A 24,751-nucleotide genomic window follows, 5' to 3' on the forward strand; every position below is an offset into this window, starting at 1 on the left:
CCATCAGTTCTTCCTGCCAGATCTATTCAATTCATCCTCAGCCAAAACCTTGCAATCCACGGCCTAGCAACATACTCTCTCACCTCCCTGCACCCCTTGTCTTGGCTTTCAGTCCTTTGGTTGCCCTCCTGTTTCTTCCCTCACATACTTGTCTGCTGGTTCCTAGAAGCCTGGCAGAGATTTTTATCTGACTTAAACCTGGCTACCACAGTTTAAGAGCGTGGAGTCCAAACACTCCTCTCTCAATGTAAATCCAGACAGATGTAAATTATAAAACAGACAGACTACTTCTATTTTTCTCTAAAAACAAATCATGCACTGGCTTTTAAAGGAGAGAATGGAGAGTGGGTTCAAAGAAAACATACCTGGAAAGAATAGAGGTTAAGGAAAGACACGAAGTAAAAACAGTTACTAGACTATGATAAGGGGCCCTGGTGGCGCAGTGGTTCAGCATATGGCTGCTAACCAAAAGGTCAGCAGTTCGAATCCACCAGCCAGGGGCAGTTTTACTCTGTCCTATACGGTCGCTACGCAGAAAAAGCACCAACCATGGTTATTAATCCACAAAGCATCCCCACCCCCTTCTGTAAAGGTTAATAAGAGCAGTTAATCTTCGTTTTGTGCACTGATGCAACCCAAGCTCCCCAGTGTCTAGCGCATAGTAAACGAAAACACAACCCAAAAAACCCATTGCTGTGGATTCTGACTCGTAGGGACCCTACAGGACAGAGTAGAACTTCCCCACAGGGTTTCCAAGGAGCGGCTGGTAGATTCGAATAGCCGACCTTTTTAGTTACCAGCCCGAGCTCAACCACTGCGCCACCAGAGCCCCTGGCATGTAGTGCTCTATGATTATTTGCTGAATGTTGAATGACTGCAAGATTAAAAACTGATAAAATTTATATATAAAATGACAAGAGCTACACCCTCGTCAAATGTTTAGTGTTCACAAACACAGCCTTATTGTTCTACATCTCTTTAAACTCCTGCCTCTTCCATTGTTTTTGTCGTCCTCTTTTACACGTTTCAATTTAAGAACTCGCAAACATCCCTGAATATGTGTTATTCAAAGCAAGTTAGATTAGGTTGCTGCTTTTAAATGAACGTCATGTCTTCATGGATTCTGTTTTTGTGTAGCATCCTTTCCCGCCTTCTTGGAGTTGATGTGAGAGAGGAAAAAATATATATTACACAATCAATATTCTCCCTCCTTTTCCTCAATCTTGGTTGTTCTCTCCGAGTTTTTTCGTTTTCTCTCCTTTCCTCTGCTTTATTTCCTTTCCCAGTCTGTCGTTTCCTCAGGGTCGTTGCTTTGCTCTTTCTCCCTCTCTGCCTGTTGGTCCCTTTGATCCTTTCTTTCTCTTATTCCCAGAAGCTCCAGAAAATATCTTTTTCCCCTTTCACGTCACTTCCCTCCCTTCTCCCTCTCCTTCTCTGGAGGAGGTGAGTTCTCCACTAGAGGCCAGCACTGTTTCAGCTTCGTCCCTTCTACCGACGAGACGAACCCGGAGTGAAAGAAGAGAAAAACAGAGGAGAAAGAGAGAGCGAGAGAGTGAAAAAAAAACCCCGGGGCCCACAGCGCAGAGGCCCGGCAGCGGCGTCGCCATGGCAACGGGCGCCGACAGGAAACGAGGGACGCGCGGGAGGGAAGGGAAGGAGGGCGCCGAGGGGAGAGGGAGGGACGGGGGAGGGGTCCGGCTGCCCCGGAAGCACCTCCCCGCCAGCCCCCTCTTCCAGCCCGGCCAGCAGCCCCCGGCCTGCAGCCCCCACCCGCCTGGCCCGACAGGAAGTGACAAGCCCGAAGCGAGCCCCGGAGACCTAGCAGAGCCGCGGCCGGGCCCGCACCCGGAGCGGCGGGAGGGGCGGGGAGCCGCGGCCGCGCCGGGCACCTCCCACTCCGCCCTCGGCGCCCCCGCCCCTCCAGGAAGGGGAGGAGGCGAGGGGAGCCCGCCGCGGAGGCCGAGCGAGCCCCCCGCCCAGCCTGGCGACTGGGGACCGCAGCGCATGAAGTAGACGCCCCCCGGGAGGACTTGGGTGCAGAGCCAGGCGCGAAGGTAACCGGGCGACTGCGGGCTTGGGAGAGGCAGGACCTCTGGGGGCTTGGCTGCGCGGGGATGTTTCTTCAGCCACCTCCGTCTGTGTAACGCCCCAGGTACCTCCCCTAGTTTCTTTCCCTGCCTACCTCTAGCGCTGAGCTCTGTGGTCCGTGGGCTCTGCTTGTCCGAGTCCTCTTGCTGTTCGTTTCGCTGTGCTGAATGCTGTCTGTCACCCTAGTTGCCTCTGACTGCCCATTTCCTCATTCATTTTTCCTTGTCTGACTTTGGTTTTCCTCTATGAGCATGCTGTCTAGTTATCTCCCTGCTTTTCATGGTCCGCTGGGTTCTAAGCCTCCAATTCCTTGACTCCTGTCTGTCTCCTTCCTGCTTGTCTCCCTGCTATCAGAATGCACATTTCTCTGCTCCCTTGGGTCAGTTCACTCATGGCACACCACTGTATCTGCCCTTTTCCCCAGTATATTTGATTCCGCTTTAGAAGCTCATTTTCATCAAGGTTTCTGTATAGACCAAGGACCCCCTAGGCGTTTACTGCCCCTGTTTTTCAGATTACTTACATTTCCTTGGCACACTCTTCCCTGCGGACCCCTCCCCCCTCAGCCCCCAATTCCCCATCCCTTCTACAAAGAGTTTGATAAAACCTCAGGGAAATGGATTTCCTCCAACTCTTGACTCTAGCCCCAGTACCAGGTACCCTTCAATAACCTTTCTCTTTCCCTTCAGTAGCTCTGTGTTCCTATCCAATCCAATCTATACACACCCAAATGTGACCATGACTTAACCACCCGGGGGGCCTCTATGCATCAGCTTTCTCACTCTCTTCCAGTTTAATTCTGAAAATTTAAATTCACTATGTCTCCCAAACTTTTTGTTGTCTTCATTTTCTGTATTTAATTTTACGGTCCAAACATTGATCACAAATGAATAGATTTTATGTGCCTAAGATCCAGGAATCCTGGTTTTGATGACAATTCCCCGTAACTTTATTGAGAGACTCTAAGCTGGACCCTTTCCAGCTTATTCTCGTGTCACAATCTGAAAAAAAAATATTAAAACAAAACTTCCTTTTTGGGGGAGATAAGGAGTCATATAGTTTTTGAGCATTTCACATATGAATGTAGGAATTATTGTCCCTCTATAGCTGGTAAATGGATAGAAGTAAAGGAGTCTTACATCCGAGTCCAGTGAACTACTTGAGTCCAGTGATCTTTACAACTATACCATGCTGCCTCTAATCCTTACTCACTTTTTTTCTTCACATGCTGATAATGAGGATTCATGGGTCTGTATCTGTTCAGTGCTTTGATATTTTGGCAAAAAGATGTGGGGAGAAGGTTAAGGTTAGAGTTGAAGCTGATATATCTCCTATCTATTTCTTGGCTTATAGCCATGTTTGCAGTGGCATTTGTTATTCCTAAATGAAACTGAAGAGATGGGTAGAATTTTTGGGGGATAATGATGTGATCAGATGATACTAGGAATGAAATAAGAGATCTCAACTTTACTGCCAAGGTTAAGTGGTTTAATTTTATTTACTTTGTTTTAGATGCAATCCTGTGAGAAATCCATTCACCTCAATAAAACTGTTGACAGCCTTTAGTAGAAATTCTGGTTTGATGTTTACATTCCTATACCAAATAATGCTTTGCTGACCTGATATTTCTAGTGACCCAGTGCCCAGTAGAGAATATAGTTTCTAGGTTTAACGAGAGAGAGAGAAAAAAAAGTATAACCAAAAACCTTATTGTCATCTCGTTAGGGCTGCTTTGGAGGTGTATTTCTTCTTGTTTCTCTTCTGCTGTCTCTTTGCCTGGTTCGTAGCAATGTTTTCATATGTGTCTTTTTGCAAATTTTAGTGTAGTCCATGGAAGGTAAATTCTGACCCCTTCAGTAGACTAAAAAGTTGACTTACTTTTTTTTGAAGATTTTCATTTCTATGTATTTAACATTTATTTTATTCCTGGGAGTCATGTGTTAAAATGATATTATATTATAACATTTAACTGATATGATTATATCATATCAGCTGTAAAATCTTTGTGAATGGGGAAACTGAGGTATAAGGAGGGGCAGTGACATGCCTGAGTTGTTCCTAGTACACTGAGCTGGAACCAGGCAGCTATGTAGGCTATATGAGTTGTGGGCTAGCTCTTCTACCTCCTAGTTTTATGACCTTCCATGACCCATTTAATACATCTGTATCTTAAGGCTGCCTTTCATAAAATGAGGATAGTAGGTACTCATACTGACTGACACTGCCTTAATCACAGATTTTTTTTGGTTTAAAGAAGCATGTGCTAGTGTAAAGGCTGTGATATTTATTAGTTGTATGGCCATGGGCAATTTCTTTAACCTCAGAAAACCTCAATTTCCACAAAGATAAACTTGGGGTAATAATTTACCTTACAGCATTGTGAGAGAGAGTGCAGGTGAACAGCCTAGCCCAGTGACAGGCACCTAATGACTTCTCATTGAGTGGTGACCATTGTTAAAATGATCTGATGATAATGATACAGATGGAGAAAAAATGTGGTAATAGCAAGTTTTAAGTGGGAAGGTTTTAACTTGTTAAAAAGTTTTGTGGGAATGTCAGGTGGCCTTAAGTACTGTGAGGTACTGTCTTACTTTCTGGCCATTTTATTTAACGACAACCATGAGGGGATATGTAAAGGTTGTTGCTTTTAGACACTGCATACCTTCAAAAGATGATGTGAGGAAAGTATGGTTATATGAGTGTTTTGCAAGTTTAGGAGTTCTAAGACCAGAAAAATCATGAGGCTTAAGAGGAGGATTCTTCGATAAATTATAGACTTGTTGTGGCCTTGAATAAAGATGTGAAATATCAGTTTGGGATCAAGGTGTAAATTTTAACCCTTTGCTTCTTCTGTCTAGGTCTTGAGTCAGAGTACCAACCTTGGGGACCCTGGACCACTATCATGGAGACTGAGAGTGAGCAGAACTCCAGCTCCACCAATGGAAGTTCCAGCTCAGGGGGCAGCTCTCGGCCCCAGATAGCTCAGATGTCACTGTATGAACGGCAAGCAGTGCAGGTGAGGCTGAACTCTGAGGGGCTGTGATCTGAGTATTGGCATGAGATAAGCAAGGATGCTGGAAGATAATTGTCCTTAGTTTCCTTTTCAGCAAAACGGAGTGGGTGGAGAGTTGGATTAGGTGATTACTAAGGTTCCTTCTAGCTCTAAGAATCTGAGTTTACAAAGGTTTGGGCAAACAAATAGAATGAAGTTCAGCCTTTCAAGTAAGGCTTCTTATACCGTTCAGTCCAACTAACTAGACTGAAACTGTAACCATTTCTCTTCATGGATTGTGTCAGGCTTTTAATCTTTGTCCTTTCTTATAAATCACCCCGAGTAATGGAAATATCATGCACTTCTTTCCATATTTTTAGACATATAGTAAATTCCAAGATTTTTAAAATTCTATTTGAGAATGGGGCTTTTTATTTAACAAAGTATTTTAGAAACTAGAATAACCATGCCCATCATAAGAACAGTTCTAATTATTAAAAAATAAGAATACAGTAGAATCAGTTAACACTAAAACTGAACTACCAGTATCATCTTTATAAACATCAATTAACTTGATACTGCAGATACTTGAAAATGCCAGTTAATTGAGAATTTTACCTGATAGAGCAATATTCTTCATTATTTCCAGCCCCTTACTATAGCCCCAGAATATGGTTTCATTTTCTTCTTCTCTTTACATTAATCAACATCCTATTTATTTTCAACCTGTCTAGTCCCAGTTCTTCTCCTTGCTATATCATGTGTTTCTAGGCCCCATTTTGGGAAGTAAGGGTTTATGTGAGTTGCACTGCTTTACTTTTCTCTGTATACCAGAATAGACCATAGCAGAACTGATTTTTTTCCCCCAGTTTTTAGAACAGTCTATGAACTAACTGATTCTAATACAAAAAAGGACAAATCAGATGTTGATGATGTAGCCAAGTCTCTCATCTCCCTTGGTTTCTCTCCTTCCCATGGCTCACTTTTACAGGACATCACAGTGATTCACACAGAATAGGAGTTAGGAGTGATCCATCCTAAGTGGTCTGATCCTCTCTTTCTCCTCCTAGGCTCTGCAGGCACTGCAGCGGCAGCCCAATGCAGCTCAGTATTTTCACCAGTTCATGCTCCAGCAGCAGCTCAGCAATGCCCAGCTGCATAGTCTGGCTGCCGTGCAGCAGGTGAGAGGTCAGCAGTCAGCTGGCCTGAGAGGGAGGGGACAGGCACTACAGGTGGGAAGGGGAGACTTTGGGGAATACTGCATCCTTCACTAAGCCAGGCTGGGGTCAGAGTCTTCTCTGCCTCCTGTCCTCCTTTAGGAGGAAGGATGATCCTGAGCGTCTGGGGTTGTGGTAAGAACCATGGGAAAACCACCTTTTAGAGTTAGAATGCTATGTCCTAGACCTCTACTTCCAATAATGTAGCCACTAGCCACATGGCAGTTATTGAGTGCTTGAGATGTAGCTTGTCCAAATTGAGATGTGCTGTAAGATTTTAGATTTCAAAGACTTAATATGAAAAAAAAGTAAAATATCTCATTAGTAATTTTTTATGTTGATTACATGTTGAAATGATAATATTTTAGATATATTGGGTTTAATAAAATAAATTATTAAAGTTTATGTCACCTGTTTCTTTTACTTTTTTAAAATGCATATTAGCAGATTATATATGTGGCTCGCATTATATTTCTGTTGGATAGCTCTGGGCTAGACTTACAGAGACTCAAAGGTTCTTCTCCCACCTAAAAGAAAGTGAGAGCAGAAGGACAGGCTGCCAGCCTGCCCCAGGAGGGTTATGTAGGGGCTGTTAGGTTAGTATGTATGGTAATATGAGGGTCTTTTGGGTAGAGAATAGACTTTTCCTTACTCCAGAGTAGAGTCTCTTGTTCTTACCTGAAAGCTTTGTTTTTTGCCTGTGTTTTATTACTGGAAGTAATAAATCTCTGCTCTTTCTTATTTTCCTTCCCCTCTAACAGGCCACCATTGCTGCCAGTCGGCAGGCCAGCTCTCCAAACACCAGCACTACACAGCAGCAGTCTACTACCACCCAGGCCTCAGTGAGTACTGCCTCTACCCACTTAGAGGCTTCTCTCTGCATCTTTGTCCCTGGGTTAAACTACTTCATGCAGCTGATCTGAGAATGTTTATTGGGCCGTCAATGGATATTTACTGCTCTCATGGAGAGAATAGAAGAAAGAGAGAAAGTAGCCAACTTTAGTCTTAATAAGGGGGTCTAAGAATGGAGGAAGGAAATCCTGAGGAATAAGGGAAATAACAAAGATGAGGGACTAATCTCTGGACCCTTCACTGAAAAGCAAAAAAAAAAAACCACCAAACCCGACTCATAGCGACCCTATAGGAGGACACAGTAGAACTGCCCCATAGAGTTTTCCAAGGAGAGCCTGGTGGATTTGAATTGCCAGCCTTTTGGTTAGCAGCTGTAGCTCTTAACCCCACTACACCACCAGGGTTTCCATTGAAAAGCAAAGCCTCTTCCATTTCATTCCTTTGCCTTCTCAACTGTTATGCTACTGGTTACGGACTGATTTTTTTTTTTTTTTACTTTGGTAATTCCTCAGAGTAGCCAAGATGACGGATAAGGATAGGAAGTTAGTAATCATTTACCCATGACTCCATGAAAGTGAGATACTCTGTTCTTGACTTTTAACTGGGCCACTCTGAATTTTTCAATAAGGGAACAAGTAAATTTCCTTTCTCTTTCCCAAATCCTTAGTCATGGTTCCTTTCTGTACCACACAGATTAATCTGGCCACCACGTCGGCCGCCCAGCTCATCAGCCGATCCCAGAGTGTGAGCTCTCCTAGTGCCACCACCTTGACCCAATCTGTGCTTCTGGGGAACACCACCTCCCCACCCCTCAACCAGTCCCAGGCCCAGATGTATCTACGGGTAAGCCACAGACAAAGCCACCAATGTCCCCAGGGCATAGTTTTGTCCCTGACAAGGACTTGAGTGAAGGCCATTTTATTTGGCCCTGGTTACCCAGATGTTTTGAGACAAGCTGATCTACTTTCCATGCCTTAGGTACCCCTAGACACATGATGCTCAGTGTTCACAGGGAGACTGTAGACTACATCCAGATCCTAAGCCAGAAGATGTTGGCCTTAATATTTGGCTAAATTAGGTCAAATATAGTCCAACCTGTAAACCTGTGGCTCTAGTACACAAATTCTAAGTGTTGTTTCTTAGCTTATCTACTTCCTATGTATAAGTACTTGTTCTAAAATCCTCCTTGTCTCAACTTCTTTGATGTTTGACTCTTTGCTGCCAATCTCTAGTTTTCTATACATTCTAGGTTTTCTTCTGGATGAACCATCACATATGGAGAATGAGAGGCTCCTGGGTTGGTGTGGAAAGGGGCAGGACTTAGCTGTTTAATATTTTCTGCTTATTTTGTCTTGTTGTCCTTCCCTTCTGTTTCTTCTGTTGTCTTTTCCTCTTGTCCTCTCTTCCTCTGCTCTTCTTCTTCCTGCTCTCCTTGCCAGCCACAGCTGGGAAACCTGTTGCAGGTAAACCGGACCCTGGGCCGGAATGTACCTCTAGCCTCTCAACTCATCCTGATGCCTAATGGGGCTGTGGCTGCAGTTCAGCAGGAGGTACCATCTGCTCAGTCTCCTGGAGTTCATGCAGATGCAGATCAGGTCAGTGGCAAACAGTTTACCTGCTGGTAGGTGTTGGGAAAGATGATGGGAATGTCCATGGACCAGGGCCAACCCTTTTGCTCCATTGCCATTTTTCAGAATTCTTATTTTTTTCCTTTCCTTAATTAATTGCTATAGAATTTGAATCCCTTACAACTTTTGAGTTAGGAAGGGAGGCAGATTTTTTTTTTATTATATATGTATATTTATTGTTCAAAGTATATACAGCAAAACATATACCAAGTAAAAAATTTCTACATGTACAATTCAATGACACTGATTGCATTGTTTAAATTGTGCAACCCTTCTGGTCCTCGTTTTCCAAATTCTTCCTCCCCCGTTAACGTGAACTCACTGCCCGCTAAGCTTCCTCTCTGACCTTTCAAATTGCGGTCGTCAGTTTGATCCCATATAGCTAGTTCTTCAAAAAAGCATGATGATCGAGGCAAACATTCTTTACTAAGTAAGTTAACCTATTTGGTTTAAAGAAGACTTCAGGGCATATTTTTGGTTTAAGGTTTAAAGATTATCTCAGGGTAACAGTTTCAGGCATTCATCCAGCCTCAGTGGCTCCAGAATGTCTGTATTCCATGAGAATTTGGAATTCTCTTCCACAGTTTTTCTCCTTTTGGTCAGAATTCTTCTGTAGAGTCTTTGATCAAAATGTTCAGTGATGATAGCCGGACACCATCAAGTTCTTCTGGTCTCATGACAAAGCAGGCATTTGCTCATGGAAGCAGTTAGGCACACATTCAGTTTCCTCCCCTAGTCCTGACTCAGGATCCCTAGTTGTGCAGTGTTTTAAGTGTTTGGCTGCTAACCAAAAGAACAGCAGTTCGAATCCACCAGCTGCTCCTTGGAAACCATATGGGACAGTTCTGCTCTGTCCCATAGAGTTGGTATGAGTTGGAATTGACTTGACGGCATCAGGTTTTTTTTTTTTAATTCCCTACTCAAGGAAGCAGATTTGCCTGAGTACAGCCCTGTGGATCTGGAAACGCTGACTCTCAGTATAGGGCAGAATTCCTGGCTATCCTTCTAGCCGTCTATGACTTTTATTCAGGAAGTCTCATTCTCTCTCCTTGCAGTACTGTCTCCTGAAGATAAGGGATGGTTGAGGAATTCTGCTGTTAGATAGATGTGAAGTAGACCTGGCTGAGTTGCTGGACGAATGTTTGGTTCTTTCTACGTAGGAGTTACTGAAGTTCTCAACTGTCAGCAGTCTCCTGTTCCTGCTCGCCTTTGTTCTCAGTAAAGGTCTTCCTCACTATTACTTCCCATGCCTTGCTGTCAAAATGTATAAATAAGTACATATATACATTTGGGCCTGAACTTTTTGTTTCTTATGGATGAGATAAAAACTAGGAGCTTATTTTTATTAGTTTATTAGTTAACAGGTAACTGTTAGACTCTGTCTCTCGAAGTGCTCAGATAGGTGCTAGAAACTTTGGCAGATTAAAAAGAAATAGGAGTCTTATTTTCAAAGAGCTTAGAGTCGAAGAGTGCTAAACTATGTTACTGAGTGGCATATGAGTTTAGAGAAGAGTTGGCTGCATTACTTTGCAGTGGCTTTGTGGTACACTTGAGCAGAGTCTTCAAGGATGCGTGGGATTTGATTTGGAGTGAGAAGATAACTCCACGAGTGTAGAAGGATGGTTCATATATGTGAACATGAGTGTGTGTAGTGGGAGCTGGGGGTGAGGTAGAGAAAGTGGAGACGACCGGCATGGTGGTAGAAGAGGCCATTGTTAGTGAGGAGCCTGAAAGTTAAGCAAAGGAGGTATAGTTAACTTCATAGGTGGCAGGGGCCATTGCTGGTTATTGAGCAGCAGATTCACAAGATAAGGAAAGTACTTTAGAAACAATCATCTAGGAATATATGCCTGGAGAAGACAGTGATAGAAATTAGGGAACCTGCTAAGAGACTTTTGGGGTCATCTAGTTACAAGGTAAGACCTTTATTTTAAATTATAGTAATAGCAGTGGAAGCGGAGGATAAGGTTGAGAGTGCATCCATATCCAATTTATTTATCCATCCAGTTGTCCCAAATATTTGGGTGTCCGTATGTGGAGGGACAGAGGGTGGTGGTTAAAAATGTGAGTCTGATATTGAAGTCAGATTCCAGCTCTAGGACTTACTGTGTGACCTTGGACAAATGATCTAACGTCTTTCTTCCAGTTTCTTCATCTATAAAATGAGTATTATACCTACCTCAGGGTGTGTCGTGAAGACTAAATGAGTTGATATGTGTAAGTGCTTAGAACAGTGCCTGGATATAAAGTCAGCCATTATGTATCAGACATTCCTTAGCCTTGGATGCCCAAGAAAGTCACGATCACTACACTGATGGAGATTATGGACCATTGAAACACTGACATTAAACAGTCATCTGAATGGTGTAGTAATTGCTTCTTTGGAAAGTACGGAGTACACTAAAAACATAGAAAGGGACCTAATTTAGCTTGGGGAGGGGCAGAAGTCAAGAAGGACCTCCCTGAGGAGGTGACATTTAAGTTGGGGCCTGGAGAAGTTAGTAAGGTGAGGCTCACCCAGGGACTCCGAAGTTGTTGAAGGCAGAGAAGGAGCTTGATATGTTGAAGGGACTGAAAGAAGGCCTGTGCTCCTAGAGTTTGGCAGAAGGGGGCTGGAGATGGTACTGGAGAGTTACAAGAAACCTCATCTTGCAGGCCCTTACGGCCTGTGTTTTTAAAGACCGGCCTGTGTTTTTAAAGACCGTGTTGGCTTCTCTATGGAGAATAAATGGAAAGGGTGTGAGTGAGTGAGTATAGGGAGAACAAGAGTGTTACAACAGTTTAGGGTAAAGATGGTGATTTGAATTAGGCTGGTAGCAGGGGAGATGGAGAGAAATGACTAGATTTGAGAAAATTTAGGAAGACAAATCATAGAAGACGGTGAACTGATTAAGCGGATTGGGGGAGTTGAGGGAGATGCCAGAGATGAGAACTTACATGAGCAGTGGGTGACTTCTTGTTGTTATGTGCTGTCCAGTGGGTTCCGACTCATAGCAACACTGTAGGACAGAGTAGAACTCTCCCTATTATTTCCAAGGAGTAGCTGGTGGATTTGAACTGCTGACCTTTTGGTTAGCAGCCCAGCTCTTAACCATTGTGCTGAAGGAGATGCCAGAGATAAGAACTGACATGAGCAGTGGGGTGACTGTTGGTGCAACTTAGGAGATGAACAGTGGGAAGAAATGGATTTAGGGTGAAGTTCACTGTTGGACAGGTCGACTTAGAAGTGCTTGTGAGCTGTCCACAAGGATATGTTGAGTCAGCTGTTCTGTATATATGGTTCTTAAGCTAGGTGAAGAGGTCTGGTTGGAGATAAAACGTTTGAGAGTATTAGGCACATAGATGATAATTGAAGCCAAGGGAATTTTTGAAATTACTTAGATGGTGTAGATGAGAAGAGAGGAGTCTTAAAATGGAGCCCTGAGAGTTTAGGATGAACTGCTAGAAAATAGAGCAGTTCACTGGTGGGCAGAGGGTGATGGGCTGGCAATGGAGAGTGGGAAGGAGCAGTCAGGAAAATCTGAATTGTGTGGTCTGATGAAGACAAGGGAACAGAATATTAAAAGGTGTCTGCATATGTTGCAGGGGTAGGGGTCCCTCATCTCTGTTGAATGCAGTAGAGAGGGCAAGAAAGATGGATTTAATAACGTGGAGGTAGAACTGTTTCGGTGGAGTGATGGGGGTTGAAGTAGTATGATTGGAGAGTAGTAGGAGTTGAGTGACTGGATAGTGAGAATGGATACAGTGACTGTAAACAGTTACTAAGAGTTAGCAGTAATGAAGGAGGGTGAAGCTGGGGGATGGTAACATGGTTATGAAAGGGTGTCAACAGGGGAGAGGTTGAAGAGACAGGAGATAGTTAATATTCTAAGCTTTTTTAGAAGGTGTAAGGGGGTGGGATCCAGAACAGAAAGATTAATCTTTGGTAGGAGGAAGGAGAGAAGGAGGAAGTGATGAGTGCTTATGCAGGTAAGTGTATAGATTGGTGGTGGAACCGATGAAGTAATGCTCATACAATGCTTTTTCTTATTTTCTCTGCAGGAATCACGTTAACAGCTGAGAGTGAGAAGGAAAGAGGGAGGTGGTTCTTGAGTTACAGGGAAAGTAGGAAAGTTTGAAATAGCCATATGGAAAGGAAGGTGCCTAGAAAAACTGTAATTGCTAGGTAATACTGTGTGCTCCCAAACCTGATGATTCTTTTTTATTTTGTCCCATACAAAAATTTATACGTACATTGTTATGTGACCCTAATTGCTCTCCCCATACTGTGACTTGACAGCACACTCCTCCTTTCCACCCGATTCCCCATGTCCATTCAACCAGCTCCTAATCCTCTCTGCCTTCCCATCTCACCTCGGGACAGAAGCTGCCCGTTTAGTCTCTTGTATCTACTTGCGCTAAGAGGCACACTCCTCATGAGTATCACTTTATGTCCCACAGTCCAGTCCAATCCCTGTCTGAAGAGTTGGCCTCAGAAATTGTTTTAGTTTTGGGCTGCCATGCTTTCTGGGGTTCCTCCAGTCTCAGTCAGACCATTAAGTCTGGTCTTCTTACTAGAATTTGAGTTATGCTCCCCACCTTTCTCCTGCTCCATTAGGGACTCTCTCTTGTGTTCCCTGTCAGGGCGGTCATTGGTGGTAGCCAGGCACCATCTAGTTCTTCTGGTCTCAGGCTGATGAAGTCTGGTTTATGTGGCCCTTTCTGTCTCTTGGGCTGATACTTTCTTTGTGTCTTTGGTGTTCTTCATTCTCCTTTACTCCAGGTGTTTGGGACCAATTGATGCATCTTAGATGGCTGCTTGCAGGCTTTTAAGATCCCAGATGCCACTCACCAAAGTAGGATACAGAACATCTTCTTAATAAGCTTTGTTACGCCAGTTGACCTAGATGTCCCCTGAAAGCGTGGTCCCAGACCCCTGCCCCTGCTACTCTGTCCCTCAAAGTGTTTGATTGTATTCAGGAAACTTCTTAGCTTTGGTTTAGTCCAGTTGTGCTGACTTCCTCTGTAGTGTGTGCTGTCCTTCCCTTCACCTAAGATAATTCTTACCTACTATCTAGTTAGTAAATAACCCTCACCTTCCATCCCCACCCTTGTAACCATCAAAGAATGTTTTCTTCTGTGTTTAAACCTTTTCCTGAGTTTACTTATAATGGTGGTCTTATACAATATTTGTCCTTCTGTGACTGAGTAAATTCACTCAGCATAATGACCTCCAGATTCCTTCATGTTATGTTTCATGTATCGTTGTGTAGTATTCCATTGTGTGGATATACCATAATTTGTTTATCCATTCATCCATTGATGGGCACCTAGGTTTTTGCTGTTGTGAACAGTGCTGCGATGAACATGGGTGTGCATATATCTATTCATGTGATGGCTCTTATTTCTCTAGGATTTATTCCAAGGAGTGGGATAAGTGGATTGTATGGTACTTCTATTTCTAACTTTTTAAGGAAGCGCCAAATTGATTTCCAAAGTGGTTGTACCATTTTACATTCCTACCAACAGTGTGTAAGTGTTCCAGTCTCTCTGCAACCTCTCCAGCATTTATTATTTTGTGTTTTTTGGATCAATGCTAGCCTTGTTGGGGTGAGATGACAAAACTGATGATTCTTGTAAACATCTGTCAAAAACTATCACCTCTTTTTTACTGCCACTGCCTGAATTCAGGTTCTTCTTATTTTTTCACCTGGATTACTGTACTAGTTTTCTAACAAGTCTCCTTGACTTTGGAGTCCCTGGATGATGAAAACAGTGCGCTTGGCTGCTGACCAAACGGTTAGAGGTTCAGGTTCATGCAGAGGCACCTTGGAAGAAAGGTCTGGTGATCTGCTTCTGAAAAATGAGCCATTGAAAACCCTGTGGAGCACAGTTCTACTCTGACACACAAGTCAGAATTGATTACAGCAACTGGTCTCTTGGACTTCAGTTCTTTCATTACTATCAAGAGAAGATTTTTTTTTAAGTAAGAAAATGTCTGTTATTACTGATATTTTTAATTGTACCTCTAGTACACAGAATTTGATAAATCATAATCCTTGGTTCATGACACACTGCCATAATTGGTCCATTTATGGCCCACTTTTGTTTATTTATTCAGTAATTTTTTATAATGTGATAAGCAGTCCTCAGTTCTGTCCCCTGCCTGCCCCTACTCATGGTAATGCTCATTCTGTTTCTTAGGTTCATCCTTTTCTTATGTCCCTTTTAACATAGTCTTATTGCATTTACATAGTTTGTAAGAAGTACTTTTTATTATGGGAAATTTCCGACATACAAAAATAGAAAACTATAATGAATCCCTGTGTATCTACTGTGTAGCTTCAACACGTGGCCAGTCTATCCATGCCCTTCTCTGCCAGTGGATTATTTTGAAGCAAATTCTAGACATCATACCATAATATTTAAATATATGTGTATATATTTATTTGCATTTAAATTTATAAGCTTCTTATGCTGTATGTGATCTTTTTGGGAATGCTTTCTTAACATTGTCAAGATCCATCTGTATTATTGCATGTTATTATAGTTTATTCACACTGACTTCTATATAATATTCCATTGTGTGCATACACTATCGTTTATTCATCTTTTCTTGTGTTGATGGGCATTGGGGTTGTTTCTAGGCTTCTGTCACTGTAAATAGTGCTCCTGTGAATGTTCTTATGCATGCCTCCAGTTGTACATGGGCAGCTCTTGTAGATTTCCTGGGTTATACTGTGTGTGAATGTCCAACAACTTTAGGATATGTCAGTTGTTTTCCAAAGTGGTTGTATTGATTTTCACTTCCGTCAGCAATATATAAGGAGATACTTCAACTATTGATTCGATCATGTTTATTCGGGTTAATATTCTTTAGTGGCTTCCTTTACTCAATTAAGTGGTCATCATTTCTTCCTGTATTCATATTTTGGAGCACTTTTTATGTGCCAGGCAATGTGGTAGGTGGCTGGGAATATAGCAGTAAATCAGACGGATAAACTTTCTCTTTCCAAATTAAAGTTCAACCTCTCCTTATCTTAACACACCAGGCCCTTTATGATCTGGCACCGTTCTCTCTCCCTAGCCCAAGCCTACCTTTCTGGCTTTATTTCTTGCCACTCCCTGAAACTTGCCCCAAATGTAATGAGCTATTTACAGTTTTTAAAAGTGCTGTGCTCTTTCCCAGCTCTGTGGCCTTGCAAATGCTTCAAACCCCCACCTTCACGATTACCTGCTGCATCTCGGATCAAACATCACTTGTTCTAGGAAGTCTTCTCTGATCTCCCCACTCAGAATTGATCTTCCTTCTCTGTACTCCCATAGCACCTTGTTACACATCTATGCATAGTATTATATTGTGATTAGTGTTTTTTTTATCCTCTTTCTCTAATGGAATGTACTCATTAAGAACAGCGACTATGTCTTTTATTCCTGCATTCCTGGTATCCAGCATAGTACCTGAAGCAAAGAAGGCATTTGGTAGATGTTGAATGAATGAATGGAAAGGGAAAATCTAAGGGACATTTTGAAGGAACAAAGGACTAAATTTAATGACAGACTTGATAGTAAATGGAGACTGAAAAGACAGATGTGATTCCAGAGTTCATCCCTGGGTGACTGAAAGGCCTTTAATGTATATTACTGTAAAGGTGGTGGTATGAGTTGAGGTGAGCTGTAGAATGTGATACTGTGTAGCTATCTTTTGCTTCTTCTAAATCAGTCACAGAAATCTTTGACCTTTAGTGCCTCCTGTTCCCTTTTTTCCTATCTGTTTTTCATATCTTTCAGGTGCAGAACTTGGCAGTGAGGAACCAACAGGCCTCAGCCCAAGGACCCCAGATGCAAGGCTCAACTCAGAAGGCTATTCCTCCTGGATCCTCCCCTACCTCTAGCCTTTCCCAGGCCTCTAGCCAGGCCCTCGCTGTGGCTCAGGCTTCCTCTGGGGCCACAGGCCAGTCCCTCAACCTTAGCCAAGCTGGTGGAGGCAGTGGGAATAGCATCCCAGGGTCCATGGGTCCAGGTGGAGGTAGCCAGGCACCTGGGGGCTTGGGTCAGTTGCCTTCCTCAGGAATGGGTGGTGGTGGGAGCTGTCCCAGGAAGGGCACAGGAGTGGTGCAGCCCTTGCCTGCAGCCCAAACAGTGACTGTGAGCCAGGGCAGCCAGACAGAGGCAGAAAGTGCAGCCACCAAAAAGGCAGAAGCTGAGGGGAGTGGTCAGCAGAATGTGGGCATGAACCTGACACGGACAGCGACACCTGCTCCCAGCCAGACCCTTATTAGCTCAGGTGAGTTGTCCCCTCTCAGAATGTCATTATTCTCTCAAAACTTGTTTGAAATATTCAGAGTACATTGTTTGCCTTTCTTCCCTGCTTATCTTGGCCCTGGAGTAGTGGAAGGAAAATCATAGCAGCCTTGAACATGTTAGTTTAGGGAGATAGGAGGACAGGTAATAGAGATCGACCTTGTCTATTTGCACCAGGCAGCAATCACCTTGCAAGTTGCCTTGTCTCCTCTTTCTTAGATCTGAATTCTTCAGTTTACTTACCCTACCCATTCATTCACCCAGTTCTTACTTAATCATCTACTGTGTTCTAGGAGGTGCTGAGGATACAGCTTTGAAAAACAAACTCCCTGTCCTCATAGAGCTATATCCTCTTTTGCTGAGCACAGAGTTAAAGGATTTGATACATAAGTATAGCAAAGAAAATAAAGCTAGGTAAACACAAGAGATTTTTAAGGATTGTTAAATGGCTGAGCAACCTATTTAAATGTTTTTGCCTTATACACGATTTGGTCTCACTGTTAATAAGAGATTTATTATCATGTATATTTACTAATGAAGAATGGGAATGTGATCCTTACAGTTATTGATCTATTTTGTAAGTTGCAAAAAGCTTGTAGTGCAGGTTCAAGGTAGGCTGTGGCTGCAGAAGCACTAAAACTTCTCACCTTTTAAACTGCTCTTTCAAAAAAAAGTTCTTTTCCTTGAGGTCTTGAAGACTAGAGTGGTCATGTCTGATTCATAGGGAAGATTATGGATGCAGTGATTTCTAAGTTCCTTCTAGTGTAGATTTCTATTCACTATATGAATCTAAAACTAGTTACAACTTGGAAAGATGGTTTTACTTTCATTTTTTATGATTATTATTTTCTGCCCCTCTGTCTCTTTGTTCCATTGTGGGCACGTGTTTGTAGCCACCTATACACAGATCCAGCCCCATTCACTGATTCAGCAACAACAACAGATCCATCTACAGCAGAAACAGGTGGTGATCCAGCAGCAGATTGCCATTCACCACCAGCAACAGTTCCAGCACCGTCAATCCCAGCTACTCCACACAGCCACCCACCTCCAGTTGGCCCAGCAGCAGCAGCAGCAGCAGCAGCAGCAGCAGCCGCCGCCGCCGCCGCCGCCTCCGCCTCCGCCGCCACCGCCACTGCCGCCGCAAGCCACGACCCTCACTGCCCCTCAGCCACCACAGGTCCCACCTACTCAGCAGGTCCCGCCTTCCCAGTCCCAGCAGCAAGCCCAAACCCTGGTTGTTCAACCCATGCTTCAGTCTTCGCCCCTGTCCCTCCCACCCGACCCAGCCCCCAAGGCACCCATCCCCATCCAATCCAAACCACCTGTAACACCTATCAAGCCTCCTCAGTTAGGGGCTGCTAAGATGTCAGCTACCCAGCAACCACCACCTCACATCCCTGTGCAAGTGGTAGGCACCCGACAGCCAGGTACAGCCCAAGCACAGGCTCTGGGGTTGGCACAGCTGGCAGCTGCTGTACCTACTTCCCGAGGGATGCCGGGGACAGTGCAGCCAGCTGGTCAGGCCCATTTGGCCACCTCACCACCTTCATCCCAGGCTCCTGGTGCACTTCAGGAGTGCCCTCCCACATTGGCCCCTGGGATGACCCTTGCCCCTGTGCAGGGGACAGCACATGTTGTAAAGGGTGGGGCCACAACCTCCTCACCTGTAGTAGCTCAGGTCCCTGCTGCCTTCTACATGCAGTCTGTGCACCTGCCGGTGAGTGATGTCTGATGGTTTTAAAGAAACTATCACCTTGAGAGCAGACTTGGGGTTCTGTGGAAATAAAGCTAAATTTAATAGGGGATTAAAGTGCTGAAGAGGTTAAGATACTGGTATTTATCTGCTCCTTCTATGAGAGGAGAGAGACACACATTAATGTACATATCTGAACTTCATACTAGTAAATTTGTTACTGAAATCATTGTAGGCTTTGAGTCTGTATTAATTTAGATCAAGATAGCCTTGACGAAATCAATTCTTAGAAAAAGAACAGTTCTTGATTGGTCTGTAATGAAACCAGGGTCTTGACGTCTTAAGTCAGGACCAAATAACGTTGCGTTCTCTTTTGTTCTAATGTAGAATGTACACTTTTTGGGAACGACCAGCAATTTTAGTGTACCATGGGAAATACACAAACTGGGGAATCTAGAACTAAGCAAATGTTCTCTGAAAGTATGGGAGTCATCGTGGTTCCTTACTGTCTTGCACTCATAAATCTTGGTTTCTTCTTCCCCTTTCCTATTCATTATATAGGGCAAACCCCAGACACTGGCTGTCAAACGCAAGGCTGAGTCTGAAGAAGAGAGAGATGTCTCTACATTGAGTTCAATGCTTCCTGCCAAGGCATCGCCAGTAGCAGAGAGCCCAAAGGCCATGGAGGAGAAGAGCAGTCTTGGAGGTGAGTAATTAACTTCTAAAATAAAATGCTGTTGGAGTCCACAGAGATAGTTCTGAATGAGCCAAAAGACAAATCTAGTTCAGTAGAAAATGGGCCTGAACTTGGTAGAGTAATGAGTAATTCCAAAAAAACGGAATCCAGAGTGAATGATCAAGGGTGAAGATGAATTATTGTGGAATATCTGCCTTGATCAATTATGCCATTCCATACCTGCTCCTTAATCTGTTTGTTTTCCAGAGAAAGCTGAACCAGTGGCCGGTGTGAATGCTAATAACCCGAGCAGTGAACCAGTAACCTTGACCCCTGCCCCATCAGCACCACCTCCTACGCTAGCCATGGTGTCCAGACAGATGGGTGACTCAAAACCGCCACAGGCTATCGTGAAGCCCCAGATTCTCACCCACATCATTGAAGGCTTTGTTATCCAGGAAGGAGCAGAACCTTTCCCGGTGAGGGTAGGGCCATAAGGTGGGACATTAAAGTGAGGACTTGTTCTGATTGTCTTTTCAAACTCCACTAAGAACAAAAGGCACAGAGCTATGTAATTATTAGAGAATCACTCAATTGTGCTGTCATTTGGTTAGTTGTACAGAAGGAAAGGAAGACAAAAGGGGAGAGTATGTGGATCAGGAAATGAAAATGTTCGGAAGAGAGGAGAAGAAAAAGAATCTTTAAAGCTATAGTGTTTGTTTAGATAAAACAGGTTGTTTTATAGTGAAGAAAACTGCAGTAGAGAAGTTAAGGGACTTTCTAAGACTAGAGCAGAAGCAAGACTAGAACCCAGTATCTTGACTCCTAGGGCATTCTCTGCACATTAGCAAGGAAAAGGACAAAATGGGGAGCCAAGGCAGGAACGCTTTCTCCAATAGCCTATCTGATAAAAGCCAACTAGACTCTTGATTGCCATGTTGAAAGTGATTCTTACTGAACCAGACTTGGTCATTAACTCAGATACAGGCAAAGGCATGATGGTGAGGAACATTGGAGAGCGCTATATAGGGACAGAAAGGAAATAGGCTAACTTAACTGTAAACTTTTTCTGGGACAGGTTGGTTGTTCTCAGTTACTGAAAGAGTCTGAGAAGCCACTGCAGACTGGTCTCCCGACAGGGCTGAATGAGAATCAGTCAGGTGGCCCCTTGGAAGGAGACAGCCCATCTGCTGGTGAGTATTTAGAAACTATCTGGGGTAGGAGGCTTATAGAGGAGTGTTTGAGGACTTGCTATAAAATAGTAACATTTCATTTAAAATGAGAAATATATGAAGTTTATCTACACACAGAAACCATATTTATGTATCAGGGTATACAGAATCATACAAAAGTTACTAGGGGAATTTTACCAAGCTAAGGTAACCTATTAAATTTTTCTTTACTATAAGGCTTTATTTTTCAAAAAGTGATCTAAAATAGGATGTTTATATCCTTAATTTTCAGTTTTCCTTACTCTGGATTCTATAATCTATATTAAGGGCTCTTATTTACATCTTTCTCCCTGCTTTTGGAAATCTTTGTGGGAGAGGGATCTTTTATCTTTTTAGTCTTCAGTAAATTAGTTCCTCCTTCCCACTAAAAAAGGGAGTATGCCTGGAATCTTTGAGAGTATGAATTAGGATAAGATTAGTTAAGAGACATTTAGAATGGAAATTAGTCTGGCTTAAAGTTAAGATTTTATGATCTTGAAGGACAAATACTCATGGTTTTGGATTTTGAACTTTTTTTAAACTTAATATTATGAAACTTTTGGATACAAAAAGAGGGAATAGTATAATGAACCCCATGTTCCAGTCACCCTGCTTTAGCAAGTATCAACTCATGGCCAGACTCATTTCATCTATAATACCCAACTTCTCCTTACCTAGATTATGGATTTTGAACTTTATGTTTTAGGTATTCCTAATTAGGTTGTATAGATCCTTGGGGAAAACTGTCTCAGTATATCCCTGAGTGATTACAGTCCAGCCCTAGTCCTAATGATGGCCTGAGGGGCAGCAGAAACTGATGGTGATTCTCCAGCTATGCCCGTTTTTTTTCCAGAACTAGATAAGAAGGCAAATCTCCTCAAGTGTGAGTACTGTGGGAAGTACGCCCCTGCGGAGCAGTTTCGTGGCTCCAAGAGGTTCTGCTCCATGACTTGTGCTAAGAGGTACTACAGGCACCACTCCTCACCTCAGCATGGTTCCTACATCTAATGTCACACCCCTTCCCTGGGGTCATCTCACAGCTGATATTTTATGTCTCAATTGCTTCCATTCCCTCCCCCAGGTCAGCTCTTAAAATACCAATTCACATTTAGGGCCAGAGAGCAGGGTAGTTGGGACTCCTGGTGGTGGTGTAGTTAAGTGCTCGGCTGCTAACTGAACGGTTGGTGGTTTGAACCCACCAGCCGCCCCGCAGGAGAAAGATGTGGCAGTCCGCTTCTGTACAGATTACAGCCTTGGAAACCCCATGGGGCAGTTCTACTTTGTCCTACAGGGTAGCTATGCGTCAGAATCGACTTGAGGGCAGTGGGTTTGGTTTTTTGGTTTGAGCAGGGTAGTTTATAGCACCTTTGGCACCTTTTATAGCACCTGTATATGCTCTGACCTGTAGGTACAATGTGAGTTGTAGCCACCAGTTCCGACTGAAGAGGAAAAAAATGAAAGAGTTTCAAGAAGCCAACTACGCTCGTGTTCGCCGGCGTGGGCCCCGCCGCAGCTCCTCAGACATGGCCCGTGCCAAAATCCAGGGAAAGCGCCACAGGGTGAGCTTCTGTTGCAGAGCCAGCTACCTTTAAAATGGACCTTTTGTCTCCCTCTTCCCCTACAGAGCAATACCTTTGCCCAGGTAAGGGGTGTGAGACCAGAACTCTGGTTTCACATGGATTGCATTACTCCAAATTTCAAGACATCCTGACCTCCTTTATCTCTTCACACCTGACTACTGGTTCATGTATACATTAATCATTATACTGTACTTGAATTGAGATAATCTAGATTAATTTTAGTAATACAAGAAAGGGGAGAATCAAGAAAGTGTGATATAGTTTATACTTGAAAGGCACGTATGAGTGTAGTAGTGTCTTTGGGCATTTGCAAATAAAGTGCAAATTACCTCACATGGTAAGCTGTTTTTCCCCTACGCCCAATATTAACTCCAACCCAGGATGGTTGGGGAAGGCGGGACTCATTGCATTGAGTTATTCACGACTTGTTTTGCTGTTCTCTCTATAGGGTCAAGAGGACTCTAGTCGGGGCTCAGATAATTCCAGTTATGATGAAGCACTCTCTCCAACATCTCCTGGGCCTTTATCAGTGAGAGCTGGGCATGGAGAACGTGACCTAGGGAACCCCAATACAGCTCCACCAACACCAGAGTTACATGGCATCAACCCTGTGTTCCTGTCCAGTAACCCTAGCTGTTGGAGTGTAGAGGAGGTGTATGAGTTTATTGCTTCTCTACAAGGTACTGAGGGCCTCTCCAACAGAATCTAGGGCATGTATATGCTTAAGTTTTTCTATTGGTTTTCCTTATGCCATCCTACGTGGGCCATTGTCAGGGAACATAACTAATTTTAAGCAGTAGGCTTGATATGGTAGTACAAAGGCTCTACTGTTTAACATTTATTCAAGTTACTTTTAATATATATTGAAGTTAATTTCTTTCTGGCTTGTCATTGTCCTGTACCATGCCAGCAATTTTGCAGTTTCTCATCTCTTATTATTCAGCTGTTTCTTACCAGAAATTTTTGGAGAAAGGATAGTTTTTATGTGATACCCAACATGGATAAAAGACTAACTTTCTTCAGTGGAGAAGGTGATTAGAAACTAAGGGAGCATGTTGCCCCACTCCCTTCAAGGCAGGACGTTCTTGACAAAAGGATAGTTTTCTCCAGAAAAGAACAATTGTGTCTTGCTATTATTTGTCTAAATTCTGGGCCCCTGAACAAAAATGTCACAAAGGCTCTTGACTTTGATATTTTGCCAAGGTAAAATTTTAGAAAACATGCGCATTTTTGCCCCCTTTCCACCCAAACCATTTGGAGGAAGTTACTTACGTGGACTTAGTTGTAGTTCTTTCTTGACCTTGGCTTTTTTTTTTCTTTCTGATAGCCAGTTGCTGTAATTTCATTTTGCTTGCCATCTCAGGCCTGTTACTGACTTTAGGAAAAGTGAGTTCTACTTTGGGATTAACCATTGCTAAGCCTGTTTATTCATCTTTAGTTTCCCCCTTAGTCTTTGATATTATCATGCAGTTTCTCAGACGTTTCCACTGTTACCTTCTAGGCTGCCAAGAGATTGCAGAGGAGTTTCGTTCCCAGGAGATTGATGGACAGGCCCTTTTATTACTTAAAGAAGAACATCTTATGAGTGCCATGAACATCAAGCTGGGTCCTGCTCTCAAGATCTGTGCCAAGATAAATGTCCTCAAGGAGAACTAATGTGCCCTCTTGCACAAACCAGACTAAGACACTCCCTACTGTCCAGGTTGTGTAACCTGGTACCAGCAGACTTTGTAGGGAAGAAAGAGCTGTCCCAATCATGTAAATCTTTTGTAGAGGGGATAACTGAGACAGGGAAGAAGAATGCAAGAACTGGTTGGTGGTGCTACATGGCAGCAACTTCTGACATTTTCTCTGCGTTCTACTTTATTTTTAAAAATCTTTACAGTGCTCACCATTCCCACTGACCCTAATCCTATCTTTATAAAAGTGACAGTCTATATAGAGAACTAGCTCTGCTCAGCCTTATCATGGAGTGGAGCATCTAGTCAGGGTCTCACTTCTCCAAGAAGAATATACAGTATGGTAAGGCAAGGAAATGGGTGGGATGTAGTTTGCCTCACCAGGGGAGAGGTAGGGTTTTGTAGCTTGTGTGACACAAGTAGCAAAATCTGGAACTCCCCCTCTTCCCTCGGGATTGTCTCACTGTAGCTGTGGCCTGGAGTTTACTCTTTGTTGTCACTCCCTTAGTGTTGAACATTTTCACCTGTATCTGGCAGGGTCACCAGCCAGTGACTTGGTTAGCATCTGATTTGCTGCAGGGACTAAAAGTGTTTGACTGGCATGTGTGTGGCTGTTGTCATTCTTTCTGCATCCCCCACTCCCCTCCAATTTATCTGTTGTCTTCTATCCTTTTTTTTCAGTTCTTATTCTGCTGTCCTATAGCTTTATAAAACAGGAATACATGGGGCTAAGGTCAAGAGTATAAAAGTACCTGCCTTAGGCATTATTCCTTGTACAACAAAAATATTAAATTTTTTTTTTTTCCTCAGTAAAAGGATGAAAATTGGTCTTAGTTGTCTCACTCTATT

At 43.3% G+C, this 24,751-nt stretch overlaps 1 protein-coding gene across 3 annotated transcripts; it reads left to right on the forward strand.

Moving 5' to 3' along the window:
* The first annotated feature begins 1,951 nt into the window (after positions 1 to 1,951).
* On the forward strand, positions 1,952 to 24,716 carry PHC1 (polyhomeotic homolog 1). Of its 3 annotated transcripts, XM_023741546.1 has the most exons (14): positions 4,947 to 5,104; positions 6,151 to 6,261; positions 7,059 to 7,139; positions 7,843 to 7,992; positions 8,589 to 8,744; positions 16,548 to 17,043; positions 17,954 to 18,780; positions 19,318 to 19,462; positions 19,700 to 19,911; positions 20,511 to 20,625; positions 21,497 to 21,605; positions 22,052 to 22,202; positions 22,672 to 22,903; positions 23,725 to 24,716. In XM_023741546.1, exons 1-14 carry the CDS (start codon positions 4,991 to 4,993, stop codon positions 23,877 to 23,879), a joined length of 3,054 nt encoding a protein of 1,017 aa, XP_023597314.1. In that variant the 5' UTR covers positions 4,947 to 4,990; the 3' UTR covers positions 23,880 to 24,716. The 3 variants fall into 3 exon arrangements, with proteins under 3 accessions (XP_023597312.1, XP_023597313.1, XP_023597314.1); XM_023741544.1 differs by lacking the exon at positions 23,725 to 24,716 and adding an exon at positions 1,952 to 2,054 and having other exon boundaries at positions 22,052 to 22,805; XM_023741545.1 differs by lacking the exons at positions 6,151 to 6,261; positions 23,725 to 24,716 and adding an exon at positions 1,952 to 2,054 and having other exon boundaries at positions 22,052 to 22,805.
* The last annotated feature ends 35 nt before the right edge of the window (positions 24,717 to 24,751 follow it).

Source organism: Trichechus manatus, unplaced genomic scaffold (genome assembly GCF_000243295.1).
Source record: "Trichechus manatus latirostris isolate Lorelei unplaced genomic scaffold, TriManLat1.0 scaffold00182, whole genome shotgun sequence".
Taxonomy (NCBI): Eukaryota; Metazoa; Chordata; class Mammalia; order Sirenia; family Trichechidae; genus Trichechus; species Trichechus manatus.

Bases quoted from the DNA above. Each gene is read 5' to 3' on its own strand.
- PHC1 (XM_023741546.1), top strand. From the start codon at position 4,991: ATGGAGACTGAGAGTGAGCAGAACTCCAGCTCCACCAATGGAAGTTCC. The intron at 5,105-6,150 runs GTGAGGCTGAAC...TTCTCCTCCTAG, and splicing joins ATGAACGGCAAGCAGTGCAG to GCTCTGCAGGCACTGCAGCG. The intron at 22,904-23,724 runs GTACTGAGGGCC...GTTACCTTCTAG, and splicing joins GTTTATTGCTTCTCTACAAG to GCTGCCAAGAGATTGCAGAG.